General features: G+C 29.7%; 1 protein-coding gene across 1 annotated transcript in view; it reads right to left on the bottom strand.

The window, feature by feature from the left end:
* LOC111629121 overlaps positions 1-16,532 on the bottom strand; it is an 87,761-nt gene extending 71,229 nt beyond the window's left edge. The window contains exons 1-2 of the mRNA XM_023372991.1: positions 16,242-16,532; positions 16,065-16,105 (exon numbers count right to left, since the gene is read on the bottom strand). Coding sequence (XP_023228759.1) covers positions 16,065-16,105; positions 16,242-16,316 — 116 coding nt within the window. The 5' untranslated portion in view covers positions 16,317-16,532. The remainder of the gene's footprint in view (positions 1-16,064; positions 16,106-16,241) is intronic.
* Between the last annotated feature and the right edge of the window lie 6,213 nt (positions 16,533-22,745).

The raw sequence follows: 22,745 nt of genomic DNA, 5'->3' as shown, positions 1-22,745 counted from the left end.
CAGATATTATAACCCCAACAGGTTAAAATCTTTTTTACCATCTTTGATAATTTACCAACATAATTTATATTTAATAATTATCTTTCATAGTTAGAATTGCTTGAGCTAAAAATATTATACCTGATACAGGTATGCTAATTCTATATACTAAATTCTAAATTAATTTTATATTTTTAATATTCATTGCTGTATAAAATTTAAATGCTGATTAAAAAATAACATTTCCAAAATCTTATATTTTTAATATACACAATCAATAATTTGGCAATTACAATAATATTCAGGAACACACCAATAAAATGTTAAGCTCATTACAATTTGTTTTTATATTGATTCAAATAGAAAAATAAAATTTATATAAGCTATTAACACAAATTATTTAGGAACTTTTCATTTGGTTCTGGAAATGTTGAACAACCTGTTTTATAATCTTAAATTCTAATCTCATTTAATTAGAAATGCTGACATGTCTGCTTTTTCAGTATGCTTCAATACATTTTACTACTAAATCAGGTAGTATCAATATGAGCTGATAATCTATATTATAGAAACACACAATAATGAAATTCGACAAATAACAAAATAGTTTTATTCATCACAAAGTAAATGTATAGACAGTGCATGATAATGACAACTTAACATACATTAAGTCCTTTTCAGTTAAGTATAACTTTTTATTATACTGTAATTTGTCATTACATTAACAAATAAAATTGATTTTTTATAACTATATCTTCTCAGTTATTGAATACAAGATGTTCAAATAACTAAACTTCTTGCATATACTCTACATACAGTATAAACATGTCAATAAATCATTTCCTGTGGCTCTTATGAGCTCTAATGATTTTGTAAAAAACTGGAAGTAATTTATTAGCAAATGTACAATTAAAACTATTCTCCTATAAAATTTAATTTAATTTCCAAACTTAAGTTTAAATTACAACATTGTTTTCAAGTTATATTATGGCTAATTACAAATTGATTAATATTGAAGCCTGATATAAAAATAAACTGTAGTATTGTTTACCTCAGACCGAATTTAAAACAACAAACACTGATCTAAAGTTTCATCAATACAATCAGCAAAACTGATTGTATTGATGTTAATAATAGAAGTTAGAAAAAGTTTATTAGCAGAGAAAATTGGTATATATGTGTTTAATATAAAAATATCAGATCAAAAAACATAAGTAAAACTAAAATAAATATAGGTATGAACTTTATATTGAGTTGTTCAAAAAGTAATTTTGTTTTTTTACTACTAAAAGAATTAGATGTATTTTTACCAGCCAATTTCATTTTAAACCACATTTTAATATATTTTGACAGCTGACAGCTTAAAGGCTTATTTGTAAAAAATTTTGTTTGATTCTGTACAATTTTTTTTTCGGTGTCCCATCAAATACGGAAAATCTAAAGCATCATTTTCGGCATATTTTGTTTTTTTATTACCAAAAAATCAAAATGCTGTTCAAGCAAGAAAAAAGTGTGGTACAGTACATATAGTGGAGATGTGTTGAGAGAAAAACAGTGCCAAAACTGATTTACAAAATTTTGTTCTGGCAATTTCAATATTGAAGATGAACCATGTTCTGATGGCCAGTTGAAGCCAATGAAAACAAAATAAACGTACTGATTGAAGCAAACTGCCAAACAACAACACGTGAAATCACTAAGAGATTAAATTTGTTGATTTGAACCGTTTATTATTACTTGAAATGAATTAGTTTTGTTTCAAAGCTTGATATATGGGTTCCACATGTTCTTAAAGAGAGATGCTCTCTTTGATGGGATTTTAAGGAAATTTTTTTTTTGGAGCTTTTACCAGACAATTTAACAATTGATTCGAAAGTGTACTGCCATCGAGTAAACAAATTGAGTAATATCATCAAACAGAAAAGGTGGCCAGAATTGATCAACAAAACAGGTGTAGTGTTTTACCATGATAATGTCAAATTTCACACAAGTTTGGTAACTGGTCAGAAACTGTTATATCTTAGATGGGATTTGCCAGATCAGGCACTCTCAGATTATTATTTGTTCTGGTCTTAAATTTTTTAAACTGTAAGATGTTTAAAAAATTACTTGGATCCATTTTTTGTAAGCAAACATCAAAATTTTTTAAACATGGATCATGCTACTACCAGAAACGATGGCAACAGGTATTTGACCAAAATGGTCAATATATAATTCAATAAAATAGTTATTTATAAAAATATTGTGTTTTTGCCACGGGGAAAAAAAACAAAATTACTTTCTGAACAACCCAATACTTGCCAGATAACATACTATACCTTTAACTTCTTAGCAGTATAAAATTATTATTATTATTATTAATTATAATTAAAATAATATGAATATGAAACTGGAAATATCCAATTTGTCACTGCATAAATATTACAATAATGTTCAAACAATATTTTATGCAGCTTTTTTGAATGAATCATTATTATTTCAACAAGTTGCAAAGATTTGTTCATTAAATATAATACAACAGACATTGTTTATTGTAATAAATTTGAAATTGACCTAAACTGATGTCTTGCTTAATGTCAGTTATTGTTAAGTAAATCAGACTACCATTATGAGAAATTCTGGTTTCATTGACTAAAGACTGCTTTACAAAATACAACTACCACCAGTATTTTATAGATTGAACCACAATATACTTATACACTGGCAGAAATTGAAAGTTTCCACCCGATATTGTCAAAGACGTATGAAATTGGAGCAAAAGAATCTCTTTTTGAAGGGTATTGAATGATCAAAAATTAAATGAAGTACATATAATGGTATGGAAATTATGGAGACATTTGTTATGCAAAATTGCTATAGTGTTTAGTTTAAAGTTGTGAACTGTGTTATAGAACATGACTTTTTTGGTCCAAAGGTTGTTGGTGACCAGTAATGTCATATCAACAAGTGAGAACTCCATACACTCAAATGTCTGACTTTGAAAGAGGTCAGATAATTGGCATGTCAGAAATGGGAGCATCATATCGTGAAATTGCCCAAAGAACTAGCCGTAGTACAATGTCAGTACAAAGAGTGGTCATACGGTGGCCGCAGGAAGGGTCCAGTACTCACATAGCTGGAACAAGTCCACGTAGAAGAACGATGCCACGTGAAGACCGCCATATTGTGCGGATGGCAGTTGCTGACAGATGTGCTACGGCAGCACAGATCGAAGCAGTAGTTACTGCCAGAGTCACCCCACGGACAATTCTAAACCGACTGCTTGATGCTGGGCTGAGATCTCTGACCCCCATACAATGTATTTCATTAACCAGATTTCATTGCCAACAACAGCTAACATGATGTGCTGCTAGACGTGATTGGACACATGAATAGCATATAGTTGTGTTTAGTGATGAATCCCGATTCTGTTTAGACCAATGTGATAGTCGGCAACATGTCTGCCAGCGTGCTGGAGAAAGAGCCCACCCTGCTGTGATTTCAGAATGCCACTCAGGTCCAATTTTTGGTGTCATGGGGGGGACAATCAGTTACGACAGCAGGACCGAGTTGGTGGTTGTTGAAGGCACAATGACCGCCCGCCAGTATGTGGACAGGGTGATCCATCCAGTAGTCATACCTTTCATGAACACCATATCTTCCAACGGTATCTTCCAACAAGATAATGTCTGTTCTCATGCTGCTGCCATCACAAGACAGGCCTTGCAAAGCGTTGCAATCATGGATTGGCCTGCCTGGTCTCCAGATTTATCCCCTATAGAGCATGCCTGGGATGCCATGAATAGATGGATTACTTCTCATAGCCATCCAGCATGCACTGTACAACAACTGACTGCACTTGCGCAGGCATGGAGAGATATACCCCAACAAGACATTCAAGCACTTATTGATTCAATGCCTGCAAGAATCCAAGAGTGTATCATGCTCAAGGTGGGCATACCACTTACTGAAACATGTACCAAACAGCAATAAAACTTTGCATAATTCATTTCGTGTTCATTTTTTCTGGGTATGCCCCTGTACATGTTTACCAAGTTTTGTGAATTTTCACCAATTCCATCTGGGTGTAACACTTTCAATTTCCACCAGTGTATTTGCTTCATTTGAACATCATTGTTGAACTAATACCACCAACAAGTCATAAGTTGCAACTATATAACAAAAAGTGTAATCTCTCAGATATTTTGTTCATTATCACATTGTCAAACCAATCAAAGACAAGATTAGAATCAAGTGTTAGATAGTATTTCATAACTTTAGAGAGAAATGAAAGCTCTTGCACATGATCAAAATAACTTTTAGTCATACACCAAAACACCATATAAACATTTGAATCATCAACAAATCTTGTCAATGTTTTAATTAATTAAGCTGTGACAAAATGAATAGTAGTCATATTGTGCTAACCAGCCTTAACATTAAAACAGTTTAAAATCATATACTTATTAATTAATAATAATTTTGATTAATAAGTAATTCATCCAGTATTGTTTCTGCTATTAACTTCAACTAGCATAATGTCAGCAATTTAAGCTATTATATCATGAGAAAATTGCAATTACATCAATTAAATTAAAGCATAGTTAAGACCAATAATAATAACTTATACCAGTAACAATTTCATATTATCAGTTTCATGTTGAGGCTACCAGCACAAAAAAAAAGCATAAGGTCTATTAATGCAAAGACAATGATGATAAAACTGAAGTGTTTATAATAACTTGTATGTTTTGGCACCTGCTAATTTTGATGGCATTAACAAACTGATAATCTGTAATCTATGTGTAATAAGTGGAGTTTACTATATTATAATGAAAACTAGATTGTCAGTTTGTCCTAACAATTAAATATTTTCTAAATGTTAATCACAATTCTAAAATATGGAATGTCCTCAAAATTAAGTATGTAAGGAAGCCAGTATTAATCACTGGTGCCAAGATCCAGTTTGTTATTTTATAAATTTCAAGTACAGACATACCCCAGGTTATGTACTGTACAAAATGCATTCTATCAAACAGTACTTGTATTGTGAATTGCCATTTCCTACACAATTTATGTCCTAGTGTTCCCTTTGTTAATTTGCATGATATTCTATAGCAAGGGAAGAAGAGATTGATGTCTCTGTTAATATTTCTAGATATCAAAGGCATATTTGACAATGTGTGGTAACCCTCAACTTTAAAAAAGTGAGAGATTCTAAGGTACTACATAATATTTTCTATTTGCTCAAGGCTTTCTTAAAAGACATCACAGATGAGCTTAAATTAGGCTTTGTTAAAAAAAACTTGCTCCCTAAATAAAGGCTGTCCTCAAGGCTCAGTATCTGGATCCCTACTCTAAAATGTTATTATAAATGACTTGTTAATTAAATTATCAGACTATTTCTGTTCGTCGGTTATAAAATCAGTAATATCATTAAAAAATAATTATTGATGATTTGCCAAATTTTCTTAAAATCCAGAAATTTTCAGACACAATGAAAAAATCAGACAGGTGACAACATGTGGAATGGAATAAGTGTCATATTGGTGGGTATAGCTAAGTTAGATCATGGTAAGGTAGAGATACATGACCGATATATCTTTTTTGTTTGTTTTATCATGAGATGGTCATAACCTGAAGTATGTCTGCAATTCCAAAAAAATTATATTTTAAATTTTATTTAAAATGTAAATTTATGTAATTTTTCCTATTAACTTTCTAGAATAATTTAACTTAAATCATGCAAAGAATGCTTTAGAAGTTAGACAAAATGTTCACGGTGAAAAATAATTTCAATGCTACAAAACTTTTCTTCCAAATCTGAAATTTTCCATTTTAAAGCATTTTTTTGGTGTTTGTTACTTGAAGTTTGTCCATAACTGAAATTTTTGTCTTATAAAAATTCATTCTGATATCATTGTTAAATATATTTTGCATATTTGGACATCAAAAAAATCATTAATTACTGCCCCGTTCTAAAAAATAGGTAATTTATGGCACTGACTTCAATTTTATTTCTATTATACAACATATTACATCAAGTTTATAATTGTATATGCTATTCTATAATGATAACATGTGTTTAAATTAAAGCATTCTTTTTAATTAAAAATATTTTAATATAATTTATCAGTTTAGTGTTGCATGGCAAATTATATAAATTATATTAATCAATTTAATTATTTGTATAATTTAATTTGAATTTTTCAAACTACATTATGAATCAATTAATAATTATTCGTAATCATATGCAATAATGTTTTGGAAATTTTATGCATGTTTGGGAAAATTTGAGTCTTAAAAATATTCTGCAACCCTACTCATAGGTTGCCTTGAACCATATTACTTCTTGCTGCCTGCTGATGGCTACACTTGGTCAATCATATTGTTAGAAAAATCAACAATGCAGATAGAAACAAATTCCCTAATTTTTCAGGTGGGTAGGAATGCTACTTATATTTTGCAAAAAATAAATTTGTGAAAAATTACACAAATCCTCACATCACATTACAAGTCCATATCAATTCCTCTAAAATTTGTAATATAGTTGATTACACTGTACACATACAGTGTGTGTGTGTGTGTGTGTGTGTGTGTGTGTGTGTGTAGAAAGTTTAATTTCTAGGAATTTAGGATCAAAAGAATTTATATAAAATAAAAAATTCTGTTTCCCTGAAACATAATTGAATCAAAGCCTTTTCATTTCAGATTACTGATTGTTGAAAAGCATTAGATTTTTCATCAATACATAGATTCATCTAGACCTATTTAAACTTGTTTAGCTGATAAGTTTACAAATCATAAGGTAAAATTTAAAATTTACTGTAAAATTAATTACATTAAAAGAAAGTTTTAATAAATTTGGGGATAATTTACAACTGAAATGTAACTATTCAAAGACTAAATGTTAAATTTGAGTTAAGCAAGTTTATTTAGATGCTATATAATGATGTTCATAATTGTCGTCATAATTATTTCATGATTAGTCAATTGTATTTTTTAGAACTGATACAAATTTCAAATATTTCAAGATTAAATCCAAGAGTTTAATTGCACCAACTAAAATAACACTCAAACAATCTTGAGTTAATTTCACAATCCAAACTTGAACTAAAACACCCAAAGAATATGTTAGTGAGGAGAGGTTTTAATGAAGTGAATCTCACTTATACACATATAATAATAAAAGTTGCTTCATTTTATCTCTAATGTTTATCACTGCCAACAGAAGTTGCAGATTATCCTCAGTTGAGTCAAAGTCAGTGCATTCCATACAATCTTAATTTTGAACACACTATCCCTGTATCATTAATGCAGCAAGGAGCATTGTCATGCTCCTTACTGCATTAGATACAAATGTCATATGTATCCAATGCAGCATTATAAATGTATAAATGGCAGGTTTAATATCATTATATTCATTGTCATCACAAAGTTCTTTTGAGTGCAGCTTCCTTCTTTGCAATTCGGCCTAGTGGTGATCAGACTTACCCCAAAATGCCATGTAGGAAATTAGCATTGCATTGGTTGTAGTTATGTTATTAATCTCTGACATAACTAACTAATCAGTAAAACCCATGCTTCCATATAATATGACAATTATTATTGTTTACAAGAAGTTTATACTTTACCTCCAAATAAATACAGGCATACCTCGACTTACGTCGGTTTCGAGTTACGTCGTTCCCGATTATACGTCGCTTGTTAAAAAAGTATATGGAAAAATAAAAATCAAGTTTAAGTCATTTTATTCGACTTTACGTCTGTCCGCCACAAATATTGAAGTCGTAATATCACTAGATAAACGTTTAAAGCACATAAAATCATATTAAAATATATACAAGTATGTACTGTATTTACAGTACACGCATTCGTAAATTTAGATTACTTTTTTTGTACTATATTAAAAACTAAAATTTATTTGTTTGTAAGCTTAAAATAGATTTTTATTAACCATATATTATTTAAAATGCTTTCCTAGTGATAAGTAGATTCGGAGACAGGTAAATTCGACTTACGTCGTTTTCCTGGAACCAATTACCGACGTAAGGCGAGGTATACCTGTAATATACTTTTCTTGCAGTAAAAATTTCCTGAACATAAAAAGTTTGTTCCACCAGTGTTATAAGTTTTTTATTAATGTTCTAACTTTCACCAAGTGTTAAAGGTGTCTCTTGCTACAGATCAGCATACAGCAGGTGATGCACAATCTGCCAACTTGTTAGGTTTGAACTAATTGAAATTACCCCTAATGATTAAAATTCTCCAACTATACTCTAGTTATCAGCAGAAAAATGTCCCAAAATGACTACAATACTCAGAATTAATATACCATAGAATCTTATTAAAAATAAGTTTTACATTTTTATATATTGTACTTCCTTAATATATATATATATTTTTATTGGGAGAAAAAGTTTAAAAAAAAAAAAATCGAAAGTTTTGATAAGTAACAAAAATTAGAAAAACAATATGCCACGAAACAAGTACTTATATCCCCCCATATAACATAGTAATTAGGTTATGAAAAAGTACTGTTATGTGAATCCATGCTATATGAAACAAAGGACTAGTACAAAACATAGAATTAGGTCCCAAAATTTAGCAAAAAATATACAGTAAGACCCTGCTTAATGTGGGAGATACATTCCTGGACGACAAAGCGCTACGCAAAACAGCATTATACGAGATCATTTTAACAGAGTAAATAGGGATAGGGGAACACACAACCAAAAATAAACAAATTTTACTTTAATTTTAAGTTATATTATTATACAAATCAATATAAAAATATGTTAAATAACAAACAAACATGTGCATACAGAAATGTAAAGTTCATTTTTTTGTGATGAAAATTCTGACTTTTCTGAAATTCTTGTTTTTTTGCAATGAAGTCATGAAAGTTTCATTTGTCCCTTTTTTTTTCCTTAGCAAATGTCGGTAGCAGAAAATCGCACCCAAAACATTTTGTTTTGCTTTTGCACTCCTTTCAAAATTGGACCATTCACTACAATTTGATCAGCGATTTCAGTTATCGTTACCAAATTTTTACTAAGAAAATCTGTAGAGAAATTCTTTAGGTTCTTTGTTTTCAGAATCACTATTTTTCAGTTCTACATGAATTCCTTCTTCTGACAGTTCTTGAAGGTTGTCGTTGGTAAGACTCACCAGAAACCTGCAGTAACTCCTCAATATCCTGCTCGCCTACATCTCTTAGTCCTGCTGTATCGATTAGGATGACAATTTGGTCAACCTAACAATACATTGACAGGCTCTTCTTGTTGAGAATTTTTGGATACCTTCAGCCATAACTTCTTCCACACTTCGTTTGTGCATTTATTGGTTAATTTTTGCCAAATGAAGCCGATATTGCTTATGGCATCCATAATATTATATTTTTTCCAAAATTGAACCAAACATAGATTTAAATAGAGTACACCTTTTTGCCACCTTATTCCGATTGGTTTGTGTTCGTAAATAATTGTATTATATATGAATCAATGAAATGCTATGATAATTTAAACTGACATAAATTTTGAGCTTGTTTTAGGCTCCAAGCAGACTGCGTTATATTGAATCAGTGTTAAGCGAGGCAGCATTAAACAGGGTCTTATTGCACTAATCTTTTTTGTAATTAAAAGAAATATGTTTATTAAAGAAATCAATAATTAACTAACATCATAATCAAAAGTACTGCATGTTAATATTAATTTTCTCTTCGCTGCTAAACTCCATTAAACAAGGACATTTTCATTTTAGCAAAATATTGTCATCTGAACTTTTCTGTTGACTTTAACCTGAAGTATAAGCAACATATTGATTTTTCACCCCCTTTTTTTCATAAAATCTGATATTTTCATTTGCTTGAATTTGCCTAAGAGATCTTAAAAATTTAATCTTTAATGTAGTAACTTTTAATTTAATTTATAAAAACAAAACACAGTGACAGTCTTTTGAGTCATTTAGAGCACTATCACCAATGACAGCAACAGCTGGTTTATAAGAAAGCAAGAATAGGAAGCTAGGACAAGGAAGAAGAAATAATATACAATTAGTTCTCATTACAGAAAACCAGGCGAAAAAGGCATGCAACAACATTAAAAATTTCAACATTCTAAATTCCATGAAACAATATGCATGCTTGCTTGAATAAAAAATATCAAATAATGGTATTTTCACTTAAAAATTGTAACTTTTTATACAGAAATGTCTCCAATTCTCAAATCATGTTAGAGCAAAACCCTACTGTACAAACACCGAATTTTATAGAGATTTCCCCAATTCTTAAACTATGTTAGAGCAAAACTGTGTTGTGCTAACAATACCTATAATGTACAGCTGCTCCATTTTCATATTATTATTAAATTATTATTATTATTAATTATAATTAAAATAATATGAATATGAAACTGGAAATATCCAATTTGTCACTGCATAAATATTACAATAATGTTCAAACAATATTTTATGCAGCTTTTTTGAATGAATCATTATTATTTCAACAAGTTGCAAAGATTTGTTCATTAAATATAATACAACAGACATTGTTTATTGTAATAAATTTGAAATTGACCTAAACTGATGTCTTGCTTAATGTCAGTTATTGTTAAGTAAATCAGACTACCATTATGAGAAATTCTGGTTTCATTGACTAAAGACTGCTTTACAAAATACAACTACCACCAGTATTTTATAGATTGAACCACAATATACTTATACACTGGCAGAAATTGAAAGTTTCCACCCGATATTGTCAAAGACGTATGAAATTGGAGCAAAAGAATCTCTTTTTGAAGGGTATTGAATGATCAAAAATTAAATGAAGTACATATAATGGTATGGAAATTATGGAGACATTTGTTATGCAAAATTGCTATAGTGTTTAGTTTAAAGTTGTGAACTGTGTTATAGAACATGACTTTTTTGGTCCAAAGGTTGTTGGTGACCAGTAATGTCATATCAACAAGTGAGAACTCCATACACTCAAATGTCTGACTTTGAAAGAGGTCAGATAATTGGCATGTCAGAAATGGGAGCATCATATCGTGAAATTGCCCAAAGAACTAGCCGTAGTACAATGTCAGTACAAAGAGTGGTCATACGGTGGCCGCAGGAAGGGTCCAGTACTCACATAGCTGGAACAAGTCCACGTAGAAGAACGATGCCACGTGAAGACCGCCATATTGTGCGGATGGCAGTTGCTGACAGATGTGCTACGGCAGCACAGATCGAAGCAGTAGTTACTGCCAGAGTCACCCCACGGACAATTCTAAACCGACTGCTTGATGCTGGGCTGAGATCTCTGACCCCCATACAATGTATTTCATTAACCAGATTTCATTGCCAACAACAGCTAACATGATGTGCTGCTAGACGTGATTGGACACATGAATAGCATATAGTTGTGTTTAGTGATGAATCCCGATTCTGTTTAGACCAATGTGATAGTCGGCAACATGTCTGCCAGCGTGCTGGAGAAAGAGCCCACCCTGCTGTGATTTCAGAATGCCACTCAGGTCCAATTTTTGGTGTCATGGGGGGGACAATCAGTTACGACAGCAGGACCGAGTTGGTGGTTGTTGAAGGCACAATGACCGCCCGCCAGTATGTGGACAGGGTGATCCATCCAGTAGTCATACCTTTCATGAACACCATATCTTCCAACGGTATCTTCCAACAAGATAATGTCTGTTCTCATGCTGCTGCCATCACAAGACAGGCCTTGCAAAGCGTTGCAATCATGGATTGGCCTGCCTGGTCTCCAGATTTATCCCCTATAGAGCATGCCTGGGATGCCATGAATAGATGGATTACTTCTCATAGCCATCCAGCATGCACTGTACAACAACTGACTGCACTTGCGCAGGCATGGAGAGATATACCCCAACAAGACATTCAAGCACTTATTGATTCAATGCCTGCAAGAATCCAAGAGTGTATCATGCTCAAGGTGGGCATACCACTTACTGAAACATGTACCAAACAGCAATAAAACTTTGCATAATTCATTTCGTGTTCATTTTTTCTGGGTATGCCCCTGTACATGTTTACCAAGTTTTGTGAATTTTCACCAATTCCATCTGGGTGTAACACTTTCAATTTCCACCAGTGTATTTGCTTCATTTGAACATCATTGTTGAACTAATACCACCAACAAGTCATAAGTTGCAACTATATAACAAAAAGTGTAATCTCTCAGATATTTTGTTCATTATCACATTGTCAAACCAATCAAAGACAAGATTAGAATCAAGTGTTAGATAGTATTTCATAACTTTAGAGAGAAATGAAAGCTCTTGCACATGATCAAAATAACTTTTAGTCATACACCAAAACACCATATAAACATTTGAATCATCAACAAATCTTGTCAATGTTTTAATTAATTAAGCTGTGACAAAATGAATAGTAGTCATATTGTGCTAACCAGCCTTAACATTAAAACAGTTTAAAATCATATACTTATTAATTAATAATAATTTTGATTAATAAGTAATTCATCCAGTATTGTTTCTGCTATTAACTTCAACTAGCATAATGTCAGCAATTTAAGCTATTATATCATGAGAAAATTGCAATTACATCAATTAAATTAAAGCATAGTTAAGACCAATAATAATAACTTATACCAGTAACAATTTCATATTATCAGTTTCATGTTGAGGCTACCAGCACAAAAAAAAAGCATAAGGTCTATTAATGCAAAGACAATGATGATAAAACTGAAGTGTTTATAATAACTTGTATGTTTTGGCACCTGCTAATTTTNAACAAGTGTTAATCTGAGTGTGCTCGATCTGGCGAATATGGTTGGTGTGATAGATCATCCCATCTAAGTTATAACAGTTTCTGACGAGTTACCAAACTTGTTTGAAATTTGACATTATCATGGTAAACACTACACCTGTTTTGTTGATCAATTCTAGCCACCTTTTCTGTTTGATGATATTACTCAATTTGTTTACTCGATGGCAGTACACTTTCAAATCAATTGTTAAATTGTCTGGTAAAAGCTCTAAAAAAAAAATTTCCTTAAAATCCCATCAAAGAGAGCATCTCTCTTTAAGAACATGTGGAACCCATATATCAAGCTTTGAAACAAAACCAATTTGTTTCAAGTAATCATAAACAGTTCAATTTGACAAATTTAATCTCTCAGTGATTTCATGTGTTGTTGTTGTTTGGCAGTTTGCTTCAATCAGTACGTTTATTTTGTTTTCATTGGCTTCAACTGGCCATTCAGAACGTGGTGCATCTTCAATATTGAAATTGCCAGAATGAAATTTTGTAAACCAGTTTTGGCACCGTCATTCTGTCAATACATCTCCATACACGTCACACAATTTTTTTCTTTCTTCAACAGCATTCTTACCTTTCAGTAATAAAAGAGCAAAATATGCCAAAAATGCTGCTTTCAATCTTCCATATTCGATGGGACACAAAAAATAAACAATTGCACAAAATCAAACAAAATTTTTTACAAATAAGCCTTAAAGTGCTAGCTGTCAAAATATATAATGATAATACAGTTTAGAATGAAAATGGCAGGAAAAATATAACTAATCCGTCTAGTGGTAAAAAATACGAACTTACTTTCCAAACAACCCAATAATATATCAGCTAAAATTTTAATACCAAAAATCTGCTTATTTTCATCACAGACATTGTTATTAATTATTCAATGTTATATATTTTGGGACTCATTATTTCTGATAAGTTAAAATAAAATCCTAGTTAAAATAAGTTAAAATAAAATCCTATAAAAGCCTAACTTGTTATAATCAAAATATGGTCATTTTTATCATTATCTTCAAGTAAATAGCTATTTTAAACTGTCTTTGTACACTATTAGCATCAAAAAGTGTCTGAAAACGCTCAGTGTAGCAAATTATCATCACTTTTAACCAATAGGCTACTTTAAAACAATTTTTAAATTTAATCACTTTTTGTTTGAAATAGAGCAATTTAAACTGTGGCATTTTCTACTTCAATTATATGCTAACTATTGTAAAAGATGGTAATGCAAAAAACAACAGAACAAGAATTACTATTAATTAATAAAAATTATGTTAATAAATCTATAATTCATGCATTTTATAACTGTTTTAACATATCCTTTTAGTGTCAGAATCGACAAAGGCAAAATTTCCACTAATTTTAGCCTTACTTATATATTCCTGCTTAATGTTAACAATACATTATCATCATCCGTTATCAGTACTAGGAAAATCCCAAAATGATTACAAATAAAGGAATTCTATATATGACTCTCTTCAATAATGATAATGTTTATTAGTTGAACAAAACATAAATAAATTAAAAATTCAAGACAATCTAAGGACATAAAAATAATCATAACAATAGATCATTATAGTAAGCAGGATTTCCAATTATTATTTAAACCCTAAAATCAACCATAAAATCAATTATAATTTTATTTTATTTATTAATATTTAATAAAAGAATATAATTTTCTATACTTATTAAAAAAGCAAACTTATATAAACTGAAAAACTCACAACAAATCATGAAATACCAGCAAAACTTTGTTTAATTACTAATGCTTTTGGCCTTGTTCAAGAGCCATCATCAGGCTATACTGGCCTTTGAACAAGGTCAAAAATGTTAGTAATTAAGTAAAATTTCATTGGAAGTTTATGGTTTGTTACCAGTTTCATTTTAATTAAAACTATATATGCTATTACCAAATAGATTAAATAACTAGAGTAAAAATAAAACTGGAGACATATAATGAAAAGTTCAATAGAAGTAAAGATAATGGTATAAACTAAGCCTTAATAATAATAATTATTAGTGATAAAAAATATTGGAAAAAAATCAAGACCAACAATATTAAATTAGGATAATATGCTAGTACTGTATATGTATTCTAATAAATTAGCTAACAACAAAGCAAATTCTATAGAAAATTCTCATTGAATGTTGCAAAATGTAAAAAAAAAAAAAAAAAAAGACACATTGGGAAAAATGTTACTAATAAAATATGAAAAATAAAACATGTAGATAAAGTATGATGTATGAATACTTGATAGTTTGAAAATCATTAAAAATTTTACATTAGTCAAAGTATTATTGAATATAATACATTTACACTTCAATACCATTTTATAGATATTGAAGCATAACTTTATTATACTCATGTATATCAATAGTTTAATCATAAGTTATAATACATTTTTTAAAGTAATTTTATAATTTTATTCATACAGTACTTTGATAAAAACTTAACAACTTTTTGAAGTTTGAAATTTTTGTTACTCGGGATAAATTCAAAATGATTTCACAACTAATTAAAACTCAAAAATAATAAAGCATATGCTAAATTTATACTATAATTATTAAATTCTGTTTTTCTTACAGATGATTGGAAATACAATGTTTTACTACTACTATTTATATCTCTATTGACTGTTGAAACACGTTTTGACTTGTAAACTATTTTGGAAGTAAAAAAAAAAAAATCACTAATTGGCATTAAAATTAACTCTTTAAACAGAGAAGTGAAAATGTTTAATAAAATAATTTATAATAGTTTTCAGGAAAATTGTTTTATTTTTATTTGAAAAGTACTATTCAAAAATGATATGATGGAAGTGAATAAATGCATCAACATGTAAGGAAATGAGGAACCTGACAGAATGACAGAAAAATAAACAGTAGATTAACATAAAATTAATGAAAAGTCTATAATTTCAGCCTTATAAAAATAACAAATAAGTACAATTATTTTTATTACATTACATAAATTCTTCAATTGTTTTTAATTGTGAGAACAATTAACACAACAATAAAATTATAAAATATTTTCTCTCAAAGAATTCACCTTAGAATATATAAAGTAATTCAATCTTTTTCTATGAAAATATTTCAATACCAATATAAACAAATTTTACCAATAGTCCATATACATAAACATTTTTCAATTAAAAATTCACTATTAAATTTAAAAATTACTTTATATTATGAATTACATACACTTTAATTCAAAAATAAATACACTAAAGACATACCAGAATTAGAATTTATTTTTAAGAATATTAAAGAGCATAATAAATCATTCTATTGTTGAAAAACTTTCATACCTGATCGTTTCGACGATTTCAATGGCCCCGTCATGTTTATCCTGAAAAATACAGAGAAAAAATGCTATTTAATTGTCGCTGTATGTTTAAATTTCATGAAAATAACTTTTAAATCTCAGATCAGTTACCATAACAACCATCCAAACAACTTAGGCCTAGAAGTAGGCTTAATCTTACCGATGTTGATAGTGGCCACTGATAAACCGCCGGTTCACCTCCAGCTGGACTGTGAAGTCTCAGCTCGAAAGCCATTTTCACAAATTGATATCCACACAACCTAAAATTAAACTATAGACCTATCTAAATTATTCGATTCTTTCATAAAATCGTCATTTTTTCCCAAACCATTCCGAACATAACCCCCCCACTCTCCACACGTCCATGTGTGACGGAGGCGGTGTAAGTCACATGATTTGCAAATATAACTTCTGATTGGTTAAGAGTCGTGACGTTTGAATTGTTTTTCCCATGTGACCTTAATACATTCATATGATTTGTACGGAGAATCGACATCCTAATGAGAACGACGCTTTCTTCTTACTGGCTGAGCATAATGACGTCGAACGGTTTTCTTTAAAGTGATTGGATTATTTATATTTTCTGTAGACATTTTTAAATATTTCATTTATGAAAATGAAATTAAAGTCTGGTGGCAATGAAAAATATAGTATAAAATGGAATTAAATTAATTAAATTATTATATTTTTTAACTTTAAAAAACATTTCTGTAGATTTCAGCTCTGTCATCAAAACACGTGACTTTTATGAAACACTAGAGAAACAACGGTTATTTATTAATATACATAATATTATATGCCCGTCCTTATACATGTATATGATCGCGTCACGTAGTGTGCATATGAAATTAAACAATTTCAAATTATTAAAAATACTTAAATATATTTTTAAAACATCGTGTATAAATAAAATGAAACTTTCTACAAAAGTTGTGGACAAAATGATTTTCAAATACTGTACCTGGTTTTTTAAAACAAAATCGAATTTTCTAACATATACAATTATTTTATAAAAATATTAAAACATGTAGGCCTATTAATATACATGAACAATAATTTAATCTTATCTTTACCAACAAAACCTTGGATAATACAGTATATAGTGTATAATATTTTGAAACATTAAAGAATCAGTATCTGATTTTCATTATTAAATATGTAAACCCGACATCAATTGTCTAGCAAGCTATTTGTTTGATTATTGGCTTTTTCTGTTATGATTTAATGCCTTTTTATCTATGATATAGGTCACGCAGCAAATCGACTGAAATGATGTAGAATAGAATTTATATGCAAAGTTTGTAAAAAATTTAAGAATTTGTTATTCAATTTAATTTTTATACAATAAATCAACACTTTCTACTAGACTTCGAATGCTTATCGTAAATTTATTTGAATGAGTGCTGATTAAGATAAGAAGCATACTCTGTCGTTCTTAAACTACACATCTTATCAATTGGACTTTTTAGTACATTGCATTTCGGTCTTACAAAAAATTATTTGTTTATATATTTAACTGAATTTCACTTTCAACTCCGTTGATATATTAAAGTCATGTTTCTATAGTTAATATATAAAAATATAAATTAATAATAGACTAATGTTTCTATATTAACTGTACAGTTTACTATTACAATTTTATACTTAAGCGGTCTTTTAGTGGGGTCTTCTCTTATCAATAGAACGATACATTTCCAGCCAGAATTTTATTCTCCATCCGTTGGTCATATTAATTTTATACCATGTTGTAATAGAGTCAATTACGTCTCCAATTTTAGTTTTACAATTAAATTTGTATCAATAATGTATTGATTTATCAAAAAAAATTATATATATAGTTATTTATAAAAATCGATAAGCTAATACATGGATGCCCGTACATTGGGGCAAGTGCTCCCCTTTTCAAGAGTGCCCAAAACACATTATTTCTAGCCTATTCTGCAAATATAAAAGGAACTAATGAAGGATATTTGTCAATTGACTTCGTCCTATGTTGACCAAAACCCATTCCTTGTTTCAACGCCAAGTTAATCCCCAGTGCAACCATTTCCACCTTATGGGAGCGTGGATCCAACGTTTGAATCATAGAGTTTAAAGCTCTTTGCATAATGTACGATGCCCTTTTTTTATCGCTTATATCCTCTATTTTATAGTCTGCAGGCTACTGGGCCTATATGAATTTTCTTTCAATATATCCTATATTTCAGAACATTCTACAAAAAATATAATAAACTGTGTCTTAAGTTTTTTGCAAATAGGAGACTTTTATCTATTCTAAATTAAAAAATAATAATAATTCCAATTTATAATCAAATAATCTAATACGTCAAAAATATTTATTCTTAAGATTATGATTGACTAAATGATTTAAATTTGTAAAAATAAGTAGACTAAATAATATAGTCTGCATAAAATTGACATTAGCTGCTTAGCAATATATTTCGCGGACAGCGTTGTATCAAGCTTATAAAGAACTCGGATATAAAGCGGACGGACCCTTTAGCTATTAATTTTTTTGAACAAATGAACTACATAGAATGTTCCTTTATTAATAAAAACGAGAATTAAAGATTTTTTCTATTAGTAAAAATAACATTAATTTTATAGGATTAGGAATCACTACGGACCCATAAGTTTCTCTGGGCCCAGAGAAAAATCCCCCAGCTCTTTCTCCTCTCGACGGCCCTCTTCACTATACCATTGAAGTATTATTGAGACACCGTAGTGTGTGGCGGCACTCTGATTGAAACCATTGCCATAAACTATAGAATAATACTAATTAAAATAAACCATATGTCCTATGTTAATTAAAGTTCAAATTCGTCCCCTCCCCTTGGTGGTCCAATGTGGTCTCTAACCTCACTCCAAAAGAACCACAGATAAACATTTCAAGACCGCTTTTTTGAAAAAAGTTACATTAGGCCATCGAAACAAAAATTCAATGATAGAAATAAAATTTATAACATTTGGAATTGCTCGTAAGTTACACTTTTCAATATGGGAAAAGTCCAATGTGCCTTTAATTCAAACTAAAGCTGTTCCGTTTTAACTAATTTCTCCAATCTTTGAGAAGATTCAATTCTGTGGTTTCCATCTAATATTCCTTCTTGCATTCCTTCCAATTTATAAATATTTTTATGACTTTGTATATAAGTGTTTTTAAAAATTGTATTATTTATTATTCTCCAGAGTCGAATTCTTTTAAAATACAACTTTATAATCTTTCAAATAGAAAAAGAAATTACTTTCAATACATAGACATCAGCACTGATGTGTCACCGATAATTAAAAAAAAAAAAAAAAAAAAAAAAAACATAAAATGTGTAGCACTGTGGTAAAGGTTGAATATTTCACATTGTTATTTTATTGTATCGCAATTGTTTCACATAACAATCGCGAGTGTACAGTACTCTCACGCTGCAAGAGAATTTACTGCAGGTGGTAGCAACGTATTATTTTTCGTAGAATTCCTCTGTAAAACAATGATATATTTGAAATCCAGTGCAGAAATCGCTTCACAACATATCAGTTGAGGAAAATTACAAAGCCTACAGTACAACTGTTATATATTTTTGAAAAATTCAATTAAAAAAACGCATTTATCTGCTGGAAACATACGCCACAAGATAAGAGTTGTGTATCAGACGTAAGCCGTATTCATTATTATTCGGTAAACCAAAACACTGTAAACTAAAAAAAAAAAGCCGTAACAAAGGCCCTTTTTGCCAGGCCTTTACGAGTTACATAAACAGGAGTTTTATTATATTGATCGCTCCCGAAATTCTAAGTTTTGGAAACATCTATTATTAAGGTCTCTTCTAAAATAAAGTAAGAGAAAACGCATGATTACAAAGCATAAATTTCTACTCACCATCATTAACTTTCTTCTGTGGCATAACGTTTTCCCTCATAGATAGTTCCCAAAATTTTTTTCCAATTTCAGCGTAAAATTTTTCATCTTCTTCGGCTGAATTTCTTGCTTCATGACTTTTTCTTCCGTGTACGTCGACGCTCATGATTCTCTTGAAAAATTACGATCGATGAAATATCACAACCACAATGGACGAATGCCGGAACGGGAATGACAGATTTCCGAAGTTTGTAACTAATACCACCATAGTATCGACATCTGGCGGTGTTAACTTANTATAGTCCGACGTTTTTTAATCCGACATGCTCAGTAGTCCGACGCACCTCCCGTCAAGGTACCCGTCCCCGTTACGTGTCTGCTTGCACAGAAGCATGTCGCGATGTGAATCTCCCCATCCAATTCTTACTCGATGACACACATTTCGTGTGTTTTATGTGAGCAGTTCTGTTCAAACAGTTGGAGTAGAGAATATTGTAAGTTACTACTAGCAAAACAATGCGAAATATGTAATTATTTTCGGTAATCCGGACACTTTTGGTAATCCGACACACCTTTGGTTCCATACCTGTCGGATTATCGAGGGACAACTGTAATTCTTTATTACTTTAATATATCACTCTCTAACAGGAGTGGATCCATGAGCTACAGTAGCTACAGGGACTCTCCCAATTAACAAAAAAAATTAATAATAATAATAATTAAAATTTATGTATTCGAACTTCAAAACATTGTTTTTAAAAACATTTATGATGATAAATATGGTTTATTGGACTTTCCTTAATACAATGTTGCACGTGTTAAGCAAGACAATTGTAGTCTACTTATTTAAACATTTTTGAGTTAGCTCTTTTTTTGGATTCTTCTGGATCAGCCATTGCCTTTTAACTAATAAACTATCGATTTTAAATATAATGGTCATGAATTTATTCTGGAAACAATAAACAACCGAATTCATAAAACTGAGATGATTTTAACTACTTTAGTTTTTGTGTCAACAATATTCTATAAAGCATTTTTCTTTAGAATAAACACTAAAACATTCTAATAATCGTCGCAGACGTAATTTCAATTTACATATCACATATAATATTTAGGTTATTTACTAGAATCAACAAAGTATGAAATTTCCAATATAATAAACTCTTTTGTAAATAAATGCAAATCAAATACAGTGAGTCTATATAACATATACAGTTTTCATTTAAATTTCTACTTTTTTTATTTTGTATAATTTCCATTTAATTCTTTTTAAAAACATAAAACTGCCTTCAATACGTCTACAATGATTCAATTTATTTATTCAACTCGAATCCGATTTTTTCAACTTAGCTCTTAAATAAATATTGCGTGGTCTAAAAATTATATTTATTTTATATTTAGTACAAAGACTGCGTGCAATTTTTATACAGTTCTATTTACGTTAATACTTTAAATAATTACTAAATGACATAGTCGTAAATTAATAAATAATTTTTGAACATGTTAATTACGAATAATTATACCTAAAAATTGCAGTGAATCATATATTTTCATAGTTTAGAAGATTCTGGAAAAGCACTTCCTTGTGACGAGATTTCTGTTTAACTTTTATATATTATTAACCATAAAATTGATTTTTTTTTTTTTAGTGTTCAGTTGGAATAAGTCAGGTAAAAAGTATAATATTAAATATCAAAATGCTTTATTTAATTCATAAATATAAATATAAATATAAAAAACCAGCAACGAGTTGCTTAACTTTCCTGGCATCATTTGGTAGTGCCATCTGTTATACTGTATTATATTTTTAAAAACTTTTAATATTTTTAACTATTATAAAATGGCAAAAAGCTTAATTTTGAAGGTAGGGATGACTATTATAAAAAATTGTAAATGCTAATAACGAGTAAAATCGTCATTAAGTCTGATCCTATTGAAGATACACACGACTCCGTTTATCTCCTCAACCTTTAATCACCAAAATTTAATAACATTAATCCCCCTTATACACAATCCCCCCTGCATAATTTTAGAATTTTCGACAAAAAGCGCAAAAGTTATAAGGCTTCAAAGTGGGTGAACAAAGGTGCCTCCCCCCACAGACAGAAAAAACAAAAAACGCCCGAAGTTTTTATCATTTCTCGACGTTTCAAGGTCTCAAGTCCAAAAATGTATCAATTTTGGGGCGGGGGGTTATTTTTACCGCTCTTTTACCATACTTTCCCTCTGTTATATAGTCTATAACAGCCAGGAAAGTAAAATTTGAGTATGTAGTTATTAAAATTTTGCTGTAGATCTCTGTCTAATTATCATCTTTATTTCGATATTAAAAAAATTATACCTATGCATGTCCTAAGTACATTTTAAAAAATACGTCTACGTTTTAACTATGTAAAATATGCCTATGTTTATTAAACATAGCAAACCGGGACTATTCTTTTTCTATTTTAAAATTGAATTTATATATCTATATTGTGGTTCAGTTTTATAATATAAATATAATAAAATGAATATTTCGAGAAAGTACTAATTGTTTCTGCAATTGATATAATTTATTTATTTTATTACTTTGTATTTTATTATTGTTTATGAAAAATATAACATTATTCTTGTTGCATCAATGCATATAAATAAAACAAACTAAAATATTATGTTTTTATTATTTTATCCAGGCTCAGTGCACGACATAGAGACATAGAGAAGCCCCAAAAATCTATTCGTTTATATAAATATAAATGATGTGAAATAATATAAATTAAAATTTATTTTGGCAAGTAGTAAAAAGTTTACTTCAATTTATTTTTTTATTGATTT

The sequence above is a fragment of the Centruroides sculpturatus genome, unplaced genomic scaffold, assembly GCF_000671375.1.
Source record: "Centruroides sculpturatus isolate CEXI.00-Female unplaced genomic scaffold, Cexi_2.0 scaffold639, whole genome shotgun sequence".
In the NCBI taxonomy this organism is placed as follows: Eukaryota; Metazoa; Arthropoda; class Arachnida; order Scorpiones; family Buthidae; genus Centruroides; species Centruroides sculpturatus.
Note: the sequence above shows the minus strand (reverse complement) of the source record. Positions and strands in the feature narration are given on the sequence as shown.